Below are 15075 nucleotides of genomic sequence, written 5' to 3'. Positions count from 1 at the left end.
GCTGTAGGGCAGGCATGATGACCAGTTCGTGGTCTCTGGAAGGGGAGGTTACATACTGCCCAGCGGGTGTGGGAGAGGTAGATATATATGGGGATTGGGCACGTGGTGCCCAGAGAGCTTGGGATGGGGCAGCATGGTGCCCAGTGGGAACGGTGCTCAGAGTGTGTAGCTTGGCAAGAGGGTTGGGGGATGCCCAGAGTGTTCAGGCTAGGCAGATGTGTGGTGCCTGGACATTCGTTCTTTCTGCCAGCCCCAAATACAAGTGAGAGTCACAGAGTTTATGGCCAGAAGGGTCTGTCAGAACTTGTCTGAACGGCTGCATAACACACGCTAGCGATGCCCACCCAGGTCTCTGTGTATGGAGCCCAGTGACTTGAGTCAGCTAAATTTTGCTAATGCAGCCAATGTGGATCTGAAGTCACTAAGAGATGGAGAATTTCCCACTTCTCTCTAATCGCATCCCTGGGATACACGGCGCCTTATTCCATTTGGCTGGCTTTCACGCACCGGGTCTGTGGCCAGATCTCCCTGTCCAGAATGGCTGCAGTGGTGATGGTCCCCATCTGGGCATCAATGTGGTACAGCCCGTTCATGGGCAGCGACTGGTTGATGGCGTAGGTCACCTGACCATTTGCACCCTGATCTGGGTCGTCAGCCAGAACCTGCAAAACAACAACACATGGGATTCAGTGTGCTGGCTCAGACCCACGAGCCACCCCAGCCCCGACCTTATGCTTCTGGCTCAGACCCACAGGCTGTTCCAGCCCTGGTCTCACGCATCTGGCTCAGACCCACGGGCTGCTCCAGCCCCAATCTCATGCTTCCAGCTCAAAGCCACAGGCCACTCCGGCCCCAATCTCATGCTTCCGGCTCAGACGCACGGGCCACCCTGACCCCGCTCTCATGCTTTGAGCTCTGACCCACAGGCTGTTTCAGCCCCGATCTCACACTTCCTGCTCAGATCCTCGGGCCATTCCGGCCCCGATCAGATGCTTCCGGCTCAGACCCTCGGGCCATTCCGGCCCCGATCTGATGCTTCCGGCTCAGACTCTCGGGCCACCCACAGGCCACCCACTCCGGCCCCGATATCATGCTTCCTGCTCAGACCCACAGGCCGTTTCTGCTCGGACCTCACGCTTCCGGCTCAGACCCACGGGCCATTCCAGCCCCGATCTCACGCTTGCGGCTCAGACCCATGGACTGTTCCAGCCCCAATTTACACCCCCCAGATCAGAGCAATGGGCCAGTTTGGCCCCAATTTACTCTCCCCACCTCAGATCAATGAGACCATCTAACCCCTGTTTACACCCCTCTGGTCAGACCAATAAGCCCATCCAACCCTGACCTATGCCCCCTTCATCAGACCAATGGGTCCATCCAGATTCAATACCCCCCAATCAGCACAATGGGCCCATCCAGCCCTGATTTTCCCCTCCTCGATCAGCCCAATGGGCCCATCCAGCTCTAATTCCCTCCCACCGATCTAACCAATGGGTCCATCCAGCCCAATTTATACCCCCCAGGCAGACCAATGGGCTCATACAGCCCCAATTCCCCCCCCCAATCAGACCAATGGGCCCATCCATCTCTGATACCCCTCCAAGCAGAGCAATGAACCCATCCAGCCCCAATTCCTGCCCCTGATCACACCAATGGGCTCATCCAGCCCCAATTCCCCCCCACCCCCAATCAGCCCACTGGGCCCACCTGGCTCTGTTCCACCCCCCTGGCCAGACCAATGGGCCCATCCAACCCTGACCCTCCCCTCAATCAGACCAGTGGGCCCATCCAATCCTGATTCCACACCACCACCCGGATCAGACCAATGGGCTCATCCAGCCCCGATTCCCCCCCACCATTAGACCAATGGGCCTATCCAGCCCAGTGCCCTCCCCTTCCCGTCCACAGGCCCCTTGGACTCATCATGTGTGAGGCTCCCATCGCCCCATCCTGGGGCTCCCCCGCCCCCGGTGGTACCTGTATGACGGGGGAGTCGTAGCTCTGTGACTCCCAGATAAAGGCCACATAGTTCTGCAGCTGGAAGCGTGGCAAGTTGTCGTTCACATCCTGCAGGTTGAGGTTCACTGCCATGAAGCCAAAGGAGGCGGCAGTCTCTGCTTGAACCACGAGGCGCAGCCGAGGGCTTGACTCGAAGTCCAGGCTGCTGGAGTCCTGCACTGAGATGGCACCTGGGAGAGGACGGGGTAAGCCAGTGCATGGAGTCCCAGGGTCACCAAGCTGACTAAGATGGTGCGCAGGCCCATGCATGAGCACATACACCCTTACATATACATCTCCACGCACCCACATATCTATCCAGCTATCTGTGGCACATCTGTGACCCTAGAACTGCAGTGCTGGTCACTTCACAATTGTTACTGCATTTCTCCTCACACTCCTGTGCAGCAGGGCAGAGCTGCTAACCCCCTATACAGTCGCACAGGGAGTTTGGGGGAAGCCTAGGAATTGCTGCCATCTTCAGCCTAGATGTCAAGATCAAAGACATCACAACCCAACCAACGTCCTGCACAGACTGTCACCTCATTAAGGTAGTGGTCACTGCTTTGCCAGGAAACAAAACAGACCTATGATCCTGATTCAGCTGCAAAGACTCAGGGACTCTACTAAATTTCAAAGACAACTAAAGGACAGCAGCACTCCACCCACAGGATGAGGACCTGGTGAATTGTTACCATTCCACACTAGCCTCAACCAGCAACATATTGACCCCAAAGAGCCTCTTCCTCCCCACACAGCTTTCCTTGGTTTGCTGACACCTTGAGCCAGATGAAGAGAGTGGGGCAGAAATTTAATTGCCAAAGCAGAAAACAAAGACTGATGCAGACAGGATGAAACATAACAAATGTCTCCAAGCCTATGGCAAGAGACCCTTCCTATGAGCTCCATTAAAGCTGACAAATCCCACCCCGAGGAGCTATTCAGGGTGGTAAACTGCTTCAGCAATTCTGGGTGGCTACAACCTGCATCTGAACCCAGCACCAAGTGCTGCAAAGGACTATATTCTACTGCGCTGAAAGATCATGCATAGTCAAGAAGGCTTCTCAGACAGCCTGGATCCACCCTGCCTGCACTCACCATCCAACAGCCTGCCTGAAATCATAGAATCATAGAATATAAGGGTTGGAAGGGACCCCAGAAGGTCATCTAGTCCAACCCCCTGCTCGAAGCAGGACCAATTCCCAGTTAAATCATCCCAGCCACGGCTTTGTCAAGCCTGACCTTAAAAACCTCTAAGGAAGGAGATTCTACCACCTCCCTAGGTAACGCATTCCAGTGTTTCACCACCCTCTTAGTGAAAAAGTTTTTCCTAATATCCAATCTAAACCTCCCCCACTGCAGCTTGAGACCATTACTCCTCGTTCTGTCATCTGATACCATTGAGAACAGTCTAGAGCCATCCTCTTTGGAACCCCCTTTCAGGTAGTTGAAAGCAGCTATCAAATCCCCCCTCATTCTTCTCTTCTGCAGGCTAAACAATCCCAGCTCCCTCAGCCTCTCCTCATAACTCATGTGTTCCAGACCCCTAATCATTTTTGTTGCCCTTCGCTGGACTCTCTCCAATTTATCCACATCCTTCTTGAAGTGTGGGGCCCAAAACTGGACACAGTACTCCAGATGAGGCCTCACCAATGTCGAATAGAGGGGAACGATCACGTCCCTCGATCTGCTCGCTATGCCCCTACTTATACATCCCAAAATGCCATTGGCCTTCTTGGCAACAAGGGCACACTGCTGACTCATATCCAGCTTCTCGTCCACTGTCACCCCCAGGTCCTTTTCCGCAGAACTGCTGCCTAGCCATTCGGTCCCTAGTCTGTAGCTGTGCATTGGGTTCTTCCGTCCTAAGTGCAGGACCCTGCACTTATCCTTATTGAACCTCATCAGATTTCTTTTGGCCCAATCCTCCAATTTGTCTAGGTCCTTCTGTATCCTATCCCTCCCCTCCAGCGTATCTACCACTCCTCCCAGTTTAGTATCATCCGCAAATTTGCTGAGAGTGCAATCCACACCATCCTCCAGATCATTTATGAAGATATTGAACAAAACCGGCCCCAGGACCGACCCTTGGGGCACTCCACTTGATACCGGCTGCCAACTAGACATGGAGCCATTGATAACTACCCGTTGAGCCCGACAATCTAGCCAGCTTTCTACCCACCTTATAGTGCATTCATCCAGCCCATACTTCCTTAACTTGCTGACAAGAATACTGTGGGAGACCATGTCAAAAGCTTTGCTAAAGTCAAGAAACAATACATCCACTGCTTTCCCTTCATCCACAGAACCAGTAATCTCATCATAAAAGGTGATTAGATTAGTCAGGCATGACCTTCCCTTGGTGAATCCATGCTGGCTGTTCCTGATCACTTTCCTCTCATGCAAGTGCTTCAGGATTGATTCTTTGAGGACCTGCTCCATGATTTTTCCAGGGACTGAGGTGAGTCCTGGAGTCCAGTATATTTACTCCTCAAGAAGTTCTGGACACTCCAAAGGAGTCTTGACTCAAGACTTGTGCACCAGACCCCTGCCATTTGTGGCTGGTGAAAGAGAGTAATGAGCAACTGATGCCACTGATGACTGTAATGGCCAATGACTCATTCAGAGAACTTTTTCCTTCCTCCTCTGAACACGCAACAGTGTGACCAACAATGACATTACCTGGATATGTTAGTTATAACCAACTATCACTTGGTGTCAAATCTCCCATTCCTTAGCAAGCTCATAGAGAGAAGTTAGCCAAAGGACAACTACAAGCTCATCTAACTCCTCCCCATAGAAGGAAAAGGCCTGGGTAGAAACTGTCGAATTGTGGAAGTCAACGAATGGCTACGCAGGTGGTGTCGGAGAGAAGGCTTTGGATTCTTTGACCATGGGATGGTGTTTCAAGAAGGAAGAGTGCTAGGCAGAGATGGGCTCCGCCTAACAAAGAGAGGGAAGAGCATCTTCGCAAGCAGGCTGGCTAACCTAGTGGGGAGGGCTTTAAACTAGGCTCACCCGGGGAAGGAGACCAAAGCCCTGAGGTAAGTGGGGAAGTGGGATACCGGGAGGAAGCACGAGCAGGAAAATGCGAAAGGGGAGGGTTTCTGCCTCATACTAAGAAAGCAGGACAAACAGCAAGTTATCTCAAGTGCCTATACACAAATGCAAGAAGCCTGGGAAACAAGCAGGGAGAACTGGAAGTCCTGGCACAGTCAAGGAATTATGATGTGATTGGAATAACAGAGACTTGGTGGGATAACTCACATGACTGGAGTACTGTCATGGATGGATATAAGCTGTTCAGGAAGGACAGGAAGGGCAGAAAAGGTGGGGGAGTTGCATTGTATGTAAGGGAGTAGTATGACTGCTCAGAGCTCAAGAATGAAACTGCAGAAAAACCGGAGAGTCTCTGTGTGACGAAGTGGGACTGTTCTTAATGTTTCCTCTGAATAGTGTGGGGGTGCCTCAGTTTCCCCTAGGCAGTTCTTGGGTGTCTAGGGGGTGGAGTAAGGGTGTATGATCATTGCAGAGCCCTAGAGGGCATGTGTGTGCAGGAGTCTGGACACAGAGAATGGCCGACACCCTGTTTCCTGGCAACTGATGGCCTGGGCCCTTCCCCCCCTGCAAGGTGAGAGCTGAAGGGTTGGAGAACAAAGGAATGAACAAAGCCCAGAGGAGGAGGGGCTGGAGGGGGTTTTCAGTTTGGGGCTGGCTGGGACAGGGAGTGAAGTGCAGACGTGGTTGTCTGGCTCACTGCCCCCCAAAATGGACCCAGCTGAGGGGTCCCGTTCTCTGCACCTGCAAGCTCTGTTTTAGACCATGTTCCTGTCGTCTAATAAACCTTCTGTTTTACTGGCTGGCTGAGAGTCACGTCTGACTGCGAAGTTGGGGTGCACGACCCTCTGGCTTCCCTAGGAGCCCCGCCTGAGCGGACTCGCTGGGGGGAAGTGCACGGAGGGGCAGAGGATGCTGAATGCTCCGAGGTCAGACCCAGGAAGGTGGAAGCTGTGTGAGCTGTGTGTCCTGAAGACAGGCTGCTCACAGAAAGGCGACTACCCCAGAGTCCTGACTGGCTTCATGGGGAGCAGTTCCAGAGCATCGCCCAGGGACTCCGTGACAACTGGTGGCAGCGGTGGGATGTACTGCACCCCGTGGATGGCGCTTCCTGCAGTAAGTGACTGGGGAGCAGTAACACGAAGGGGGATTGCCGAGGACCAGGCCTGCTGAAGGCTCAGAAAGGAGCGGTTTCGGGGGGCGGTTAACCCCTGGGAGTGTGTGACCAGCGAGAAGGACTGTGCAGTAATGGGGTCCCCCTGGGGACTGCAGTGAGCAGTCTCAGGGGCGGAGGAGTCTGCAGCTCGACCCTGGCAAAGAGGTGGTGACCTCGAGAAGGGCTGGCACACTAGGGGTTCTCCCTGGAAACCGTGGGGAGCTGAGAACACACGGGCCTGTGAGTCCAAAACAACTTGGGAGGAGCGGAGTGATGGCCTGTCACCGTCTCCTTAAGAAGGACATTGTAACCCTGTGCAAAAAGAGAGGGTTGAGTGTTGGAAAGTTCACCAAAGCAGAGTTAATTGTGCAGCTGGAGGAGGATGACCGCTCTAAGGAACAGATTCCTGACCCCAACTGGGGCTATAGCAGGATCTGGGAGCAGCTGGAGTGGGAGCCAGGCATCGCCAAGACTCCTGTCCCCGACCAGACGGGGGTCTTCACGATCGGGTTCCCCATCGGGGGATCGAGACAGACGGGATTGGAACTGAGTCCGAGAGAGCAAGAGGACTGTGGGAGACAGCGAGAGCCCGAGAAAGAGCTGCAGAAGCAGCAGCAGCATGAACTGGCGGTGGTGGGGTGGAGAGGCCTAGGGGACCTCCCAGGGGTGAGTGGGGATAGATCCCCGGGGGGCCAGTTCCGCAGGGAACCTCGAGACTAAATTGCTGCCCCTGGTTAAGGAGGGGGGGGGTGTGGATGCCCACCTCACTGCCTTTGAGCAGGCTGGCGATTTGAACGAAGGGGACCCTGCGGAAAAGCCCCGGTGTCTAGCTCCCTTGCTGGGTCCCAAGGCCATAGACTCCGTCAGCCAGATGGTTGGGGATGTGGACAGGCTCCCACTCCTGACCCCAACCTATATGTCTGTGTGGAGTTTCCTGGGGCCAGGCCCCTCGGACCTCCAGTGGGAGCAGAAGGTGATGGTCAATGGGGAGACATTCTTGGGGTGGCCAAAGGGCATGGGCTGCATAAACCTTCCCACATGCGGCCTGCGAGTGCTATCGACCACCCCTGACCTAAGGGAGGGCGTGAAACTGGAAGAGCCTGGTGTAACTCCTACCAAGGAATGGGAGAGATGCTGGGGCATCCATGGGAACGTTGGTGGCTTCGAACTTCCCCAGGTCACCGGCTAAAGTGACCCCGCTCAGTTTGATCTCGAAGGGGGGAGAGATGTGACGAAGTGGGACTGTTCTTAATGTTTCCTCTGAATAGTGTGGGGGTGCCTCAGTTTCCCCTAGGCAGTTCTTGGGTGTCTAGGGGGTGGAGTAAGGGTGTATGATCATTGCAGAGCCCTAGAGGGCATGTGTGTGCAGGAGTCTGGACACAGAGAATGGCCAACACCCTGTTTCCTGGCAACTGATGGCCTGGGCCCTTCCCCCCCTGCAAGGTGAGAGCTGAAGGGTTGGAGAACAAAGGAATCCGGTGACCACCTGGCCCGGGAAAGGAACAAAGCCCAGAGGAGGAGGGGCTGGAGGGGGTTTTCAGTTTGGGGCTGGCTGGGACAGGGAGTGAAGTGCAGACGTGGTTGTCTGGCTCACTGCCCCCCAAAATGGACCCAGCTGAGGGGTCCCGTTCTCTGCACCTGCAAGCTCTGTTTTAGACCATGTTCCTGTCGTCTAATAAACCTTCTGTTTTACTGGCTGGCTGAGAGTCACGTCTGACTGCGAAGTTGGGGTGCACGACCCTCTGGCTTCCCTAGGAGCCCCGCCTGAGCGGACTCGCTGGGGGGAAGCGCACGGAGGGGCAGAGGATGCTGAATGCTCCGAGGTCAGACCCAGGAAGGTGGAAGCTGTGTGAGCTGTGTGTCCTGAAGACAGGCTGCTCACAGAAAGGCGACTGCCCCAGAGTCCTGACTGGCTTCATGGGGAGCAGTTCCAGAGCATCGCCCAGGGACTCCGTGACACTCTGGATTAAGTTTAGAAGTGTGATCAACAAGGGTGATGTCGTGGTGGGAGTCTGCTATAGACCACTGGACCAGGAAGATGAGGTGGACGAGGCTTTCTTCCGGCAACTCACGGAAGTTACTAGATCGCAAGCCCTGGTTCTCATGGGGGACTTCAAACACCCTGATATCTGCTGGGAGAGCAATACAGCGATGCACAGAAAATCCAGGAAGTTTTTGGAAAGTGTAAATTTCCTGGTGCAAGTGCTGGAGGAACCAACTAGGGGCAGAGCTCTTCTTGACCTGCTGCTCACAAACCGGGAAAGAATTAGTAGGGGAAGCAAAAGTGGATGGGAACCTGGGAGGCAGTGACCATGAGATCATCAAGTTCAGGGTCCTGACACAGGGAAGAAAGGAGAGCAGCAGAATGCGGACCCTGGACTTCAGAAAAGCAGACTTTGACTCCCTCAGGGAGCTGATGGGCAGGATCCCCTGGGAGAATAACATGAGGGGGAAAGGAGTCCAGGAGAGCTGGCTGTATTTTAAAGAATCCTTATTGAGGTTACAGGGACAAACCATCCCGATGTGTAAAAAGAATAGTAAATATGGCAGGCGACCAGCTTGGCTTAACAGTGAAATCCTTGCTATTCTTAAACACAGAAAAGAAGCTTACAAGAAGTGGAAGATTGGACAAATGACCAGGGAAGAGTATAAAAATATTACTCGGGCATGCAGGAGTGAAATCAGGAAGGCCAAATCACACCTGGAGTTGCAGCTAGCAAGAGATGTTAAGACTAACAAGAAGAGTTTCTTCAGGTATGTTAGCAACAAGAAGAAAGTCAAGGAAAGTGTGGGCCCCTTACTGAATGAGGGAGGCAACCTAGTGACAGAGGATGTGGAAAAAGCTAATGTACTCAATGCTTTTTTTGCCTCTGTCTTCACAAACAAGGTCAGCTCACAGACTGCTGCACTGGGCAGCACAGCATGGGGAGGAGGTGACCAGCCCTCTGTGAAGAAGTGGTTTGGGACTATTTAGAAAAGCTGGATGAGCACAAGTCCATTGGGCTGGATGCGCTGCATCCGAGAGTGCTAAAGGAGTTGGCGGATGTGATTGCAGAGCCATTGGCCATTATCTTTGAAAACTCATGGCGATTGGGGGAGGTCCCGGACGACTGGAAAAAGGCTAATGTAGTGCCCATTTTTAAAAAATGGAAGAAGGAGGATCCTGGGAACTACAGGCCAGTCAGCCTCACCTCAGTCCCTGGAAAAATCATGGAGCAGGTCCTCAAGGAATCAATTCTGAAGCACTTAGAGGAGAGGAAAGTGATCAGGAACAGTCAGCATGGATTCACCAAGGGTAAGTCATGCCTGACTAATCTAATTGCCTTCTATGATGAGATTACTGGCTCTGTGGATGAGGGGAAAGCAGTGGATGTGTTGTTCCTTGACTTTAGCAAAGCTTTTGACATGGTGTCCCACAGTATTCTTGTCAGCAAGTTAAAGACGTATGGGCTGGATGAATGGACGATAAGGTGGATAGAAAGCTGGCTAGATTGTCAGGCTCAACGGGTAGTGATCAATGGCTCCATGTCTAGTTGGCAGCCGGTATCAAGTGGAGTGCCCCAAGGGTCGGTCCTGGGGCCGGTTTTGTTCAATATCTTCATAAATGATCTGGAGGATGGTGTGGATTGCACCCTGAGCAAGTTTGCAGAGGACACTAAACTGGGAGGAGAGGTAGATACGCTGGAGGGTAGGAATAGGATACAGAGGGACCTACACAAATTAGAGGATTGGGCCAAAAGAAATCTGATGAGGTTCAACAAGGACAAGTGCACAATCCTGCACTTAGGACGGAAGAATCCCATGCACCGCAACAGACTAGGGACCAAATGGCTAGGCAGCAGTTCTGCAGAAAAGGACCTAGGGGTTACAGTGGACGAGAAGCTGGATATGAGTTAACAGTGTGCCCTTGTTGCCAAGAAGGCCAATGGCATTTTGGGATGTATAAGTAGGGGCATTGCCAACAAATTGAGGGACGTGATCGTTCCCCTCTATTCGACATTGGTGAGGCCTCATAGAATCACAGAATCATAGAATCACAGAATATCAGGGTTGGAAGGGACCTCAGGAGATCATCTAGTCCAACCCCCTGCTCAAAGCAGGACTGATCCCCAACTAAGTCATCCCAGCCAGGGCTTTGTCAAGCCTGACCTTAAAAATATCTAAGGAAGGAGATTCCACCACCTCCCTAGGTAACGCATTCCAGTGCTTCACCACCCTCCTAGTGAAAAAGTTTTTCCTAATATCCAACCTAAACCTCCCCCACTGCAACTTGAGACCATTACTCCTTGTTCTGTCATCAGCTACCACTGAGAACAGTTTAGATCCATCCTCTTTGGAACCCCCTTTCAGGTAGTTGAAAGCAGCTATCAAATCCCCCCTCATTCTTCTCTTCCACAGACTAAACAATCCCAGTTTGGATTGGGGTGCAGTCCTGGAGGTAGTGCGGTTCTTCAGTGTCCAGTGATGGTCTCACTGATCTCGTATAGGGGTAATATCACCTCCTTGCTACTTCTGGATACTACCCTGCTTATCCAGACCCCCAGGGTGGTGTCTGCCCTCTCATCTAGAGCACCTGTCTGGGAGCTCATGTTCGGCTGGATTCCATCAGGACTTTTCACTGAGCGTGTCTAAATAAACACTAAATCAGGAACACTATCCACGATAATGTCACGGCTAACCTGGTGGCTGAACTTTGTGACTTTGTCCTCACCCATAACTATTTCACATTTGGGGACAATGTATACCTTCAAATCAGCGGCACTGTTATGCGTACCTGTATGGCCCCACAGTATGCCAACATTTTTATGGCTGACTTAGAACAACGCTTCCTCAGTTCCTGTCCCCTAACACCCCTACTCTACTTGTGCTACATTGATGACATCTTCATCATCTGGACCCATGGAAAAGAAGCCCTTGAGGAATTCCACCATGATTTCAACAATTTCCATCCCACCATCAACCTCAGCCTGGACCAGTCCACACAAGAGATCCACTTCCTGGACACTACAGTGCTAATAAGTGATCGTCACATAAACACCACCCTGTACCAGAAACCTACTGACCGCTATTCCTACCTACATGCCTCCAGCTTTCATCCAGACCACACCACACGATCCATTGTCTACAGCCAAGCTCTACGATACAACCGCATTTGCTCCAACCCATCAGACAAAGACAAACGCCTACTAGATCTCTATCAAGCATTCTTACAACTACAACACCCACCTGGTGAAGTGAAGAAACAGATTGACAGAGCCAGAAAAGTACCCAGAAGTCACCTACTACAGGACAGGCCCAACGAAGAAAGTAATAGAACGCCACTAACCGTCACCTTCAGCCCCCAACTAGAACCTCTCCAACGCATCATCAAGGATCTACAACCTATCCTGAAGGACGACCCATCACTCTCACAGATCTTGGGAGACAAGCCAGTTCTTGCTTACAGACAGGCCCCCAGCCTGAAGCAAATACTCACCAGCAACTACACAACAAAAACACAACAAAGCCCGTTGCCAACTGTGTCCATATATCTATTCAGGGGACACCATCATAGGGCCTAATCACATCAGCCACACTATCAAAGGCTCATTCATCTCCACATCTACCAATGTGATATATGCCATCATGTGCCAGCAATGCCCCTCTGCCCTATACATTGGCGAAACCGGACAGTCTCTACATAAAAGAATAAATGGACAGAAATCAGACATCAAGAATTATAACATTCAAAAACCAGTCGGAGAACACTTCAATCTCTCTGGTCACTCAGTTACAGACCTAAAAGTTGCAATATTACAACAAAAAAACTTCAAAAACAGACTCTAACAAGAGACTGCTGAATTGGAATTAATTTGCAAACTGACACTATTAAATTCGGCTTGAATAAAAACTGGGAGCGGATGGGTCATTACACAAAGTAAAACTATTTCCCCATGTTTATTTTCCCCCCCTGCTGTTCCTCACATGTTCTTGTCAACTGCTGGAAATGGCCCACCTTGATTATCATTACAAAAGGTTTTTTTTCTCTCTTGCTGGTAATAGCTCACCTTACCTGATCACTCTCATTACAGTGTGTATGCTAACACCCATTGTTTCATGTTCTCTGTGTACATAAAATCTCCCTACTGTATTTTCCACTGCATGCATCCGATGAAGTGAGCTGTAGCTCACAAAAGCTTATGCTCAAATAAATTTGTTAGTCTCTAAGGTGCCACAAGTACTCCTTTTCTGAATCTACCCCGCACTAGCCTGCTCCACACTACCCATTCCCTAATGCACTTTGTTCTACTCCCGTTTTACAGCAGGGTTAATCAAAGAGCACAAGAGAACGTTTAGTGCGCAGCAGCAGAGTCCACATGGACACTTAGTGCGCAGCAGGCTAGTGCAGGGTAGGTGTACACTCCAGCTTGCCACGATTCACATCAGATATGCTCACCATCACTGCTTTGCATCCTGTATGCCTAGAAGGATGACCGAGTATTGGCTGCATTAAATAACATGTTGTGCAAATAAGCTCACCTTACTAGTGATCCAAGTCGCTCTGTAGCACTGACCTGTCCCCACCATTATTTACCACTCCACCAATTTTTGTGTTGCCTGCCTATTCTCTCAGCAGTTACTTTGTATTTTCTTCCAGAAATGGAGGAATGATGAAGATATTGAATAGCACTGGGCTGTGAACAGATACTTGCAGAACCCCACTACAAACATCTCTCTGGATGAGGAGTCCCTGCTTACCATTACTTTTAAGATCTCTCCGCTAGCCTGTTTGAATCTATTTCATATGGGCTACGTTGGGATTGTGTCTGATAAAGAATTAGCACGAATGCTGTGTGGGATGAAGTCAGCTGCTGCACAGAAGGCCTTGTCTCCTGGCCTAGGGGTTTCCAGCTGGAGTGGGCCAGGCAGATGTGCAGGCAAGCAGGCAGGCCTACACAAAGACAGGGCCTTGGGGAGCCCTGCAGATCACTCCATTTACGCTTCTCCATAAGGGTGCAGTACCACTCCTGTGTTCCCTCCTTCTCCCCATACCTGAGCTGGGCTGGATGCGGAAAGCATTCTTTTCATTGCCACTCACGATGCTGTAGGTGATGTGTCCCGAGGAGCCCCCTGCGTGCATGGCCTGGATGCTCACCACCACGGTGCCTTGGAGGAGAGTGAATACAGCATAAGTGTCACAGTGACACCCCCAGAAAGAGGGGAAGGGATGAAGAGAGTCGGGAGAGAACGTAGGTGTGTGCGTGTATGAACAAAACCACATGGCTCCTGGGGGACGCTGGCAAATCCTTGAGACAACCCCGGGGACTGCCACTGTCATCTGGAGAGAGATTGAGTGGGTTAGAGTGTATGTGTGGGGGTGCCTGGGAGCCAGGACGACTGGGTTCTATCCCTGCCTCTGGGGGCAGGGGAGCAGAGGATAGTGGGTAAGGTGAGAGGCGGAAGCCTGGGTTACGTCCTTGGCTCACTGTGATCAGTCTGTATGTCTGAGCCACCCCTGGAGCCCCAATGACCCCCCCGCCATGCTCCCAACTGATGCCCTCGGCACTGCCTCCTTGGAACCCACTTTAACCCTACTAACCCTGTGACACTACGCCCCATATTCTTCATAGAGATACTGTTATGATATGAATATGGGATAACTAAGATGTGTTTCATGCAAGATGGGTCATGTGAGATATCATTAGAAAGGTTATGATTTACTGAATGTGATTATCCTATTTGTATGCATGTATCATGTCTGTATCTGAAGTTAGGAATATTGACTATGAATCAATTGCAAAAGTGTTTGCACCTTGGGAACACCCACCAGACAAAATGCAATCAGTCTGGCGGGTTAGTCTATAAACCATTAGGGAGAACAACAGGTCTTTGAAGATGCTAATCTCCCACCTTCCTGGGATGCTGCTTTGACACTGCAGGGTCATGTGATCATGTCACCTGGTACTGGACATCATCTTGGACTGCTGGTATTTTTCCACTAGTAGGGGGTGGGGATCAAACTGGGAAACAAAGGATTCCGGCCACACGTATATCCTATTTAAGGCTGGGGAGTGAGTTAATCAGGGTCTATTCTTCACTGAATCCCCACCCAAGATGATTGCTAAAACACCTGAAACTGAACTGGGGAAGAACGGACCCAGGCTAGAAGGTGTCTGGCCTGTGAAAGGAATATCTGGAATTCTAAGCTGCAAGCAAAAGAAGTTTGTTTGCAAGAACCTCTGCAACCTGCTTAAAACAACATTTAGAGTGAGAAATTACTACTTGTAGCCAGTTTCTTCAGTGTATTAAGCTTAGTTTGTGTGTTTGCTTTATTTGCTCAGTAATCTACTTTGATCTGTTTGCTATCCCTTACTCTGAAACTTGCTATCCCTTATAATCACTTAAAATCTATCCTTTCTAGTTAATAAACTTGTTTTGTTTTCTAAAACCCAGTCTGTACAATTCATAACTGGGGGAGGGAGGGGAGCTGTGCATATCTTCCTCCACATTGAGGGAGGGAGCGAATTTCCATGAGCAGCGCAAGACAATACAATTTTGGGTTTACACTCCAGAGGGGGTGTGCACTTGACTGCTGGGCAATCCCCGAGCTGAGTCTTCCCATGCAGAGCTGATCACAGTGTCTGTGTCTTTTTGCAGCTGGGTGTGGCCCTACCTGTGTGTGTGCTAGAGAAGGCTTGAGGGCCTGGCACCAGTGGCGCAGCTAGGGGGGGAGCGGGGCAGCGGCCGCTCTGCCACTGAGCACAAAGCGGCTCCTTGTCAATGTCGTGGGGCCTTTTAAATTTTCTCCCGTTGAGGGAACAGGGGGAGCGATCCAAAAAAAAGGCGCCACCCACTGCAGCACTTTTACTCACTTGGTGGCGCTC

At 51.3% G+C, this 15075-nt stretch overlaps 1 protein-coding gene across 3 annotated transcripts in view; it reads right to left on the bottom strand.

Annotated features, from left to right (window-relative positions):
• The window catches only part of DCHS1 (dachsous cadherin-related 1), a 123752-nt gene that overhangs the window by 16697 nt on the left and 91980 nt on the right, over positions 1–15075 (bottom strand). For all 3 annotated transcript variants that reach the window (XM_075125415.1, XM_075125418.1, XM_075125422.1), the window contains 3 exons: positions 13244–13357; positions 1978–2189; positions 508–662 (listed from right to left, as the gene is read on the bottom strand). In XM_075125415.1, the coding sequence (XP_074981516.1) occupies positions 508–662; positions 1978–2189; positions 13244–13357 (481 nt within the window). The remainder of the gene's footprint in view (positions 1–507; positions 663–1977; positions 2190–13243; positions 13358–15075) is intronic.

Source organism: Caretta caretta, chromosome 1 (assembly GCF_965140235.1).
Source record: "Caretta caretta isolate rCarCar2 chromosome 1, rCarCar1.hap1, whole genome shotgun sequence".
NCBI lineage: Eukaryota > Metazoa > Chordata > Testudines > Cheloniidae > Caretta > Caretta caretta.
Note: the sequence above shows the minus strand (reverse complement) of the source record. Positions and strands in the feature narration are given on the sequence as shown.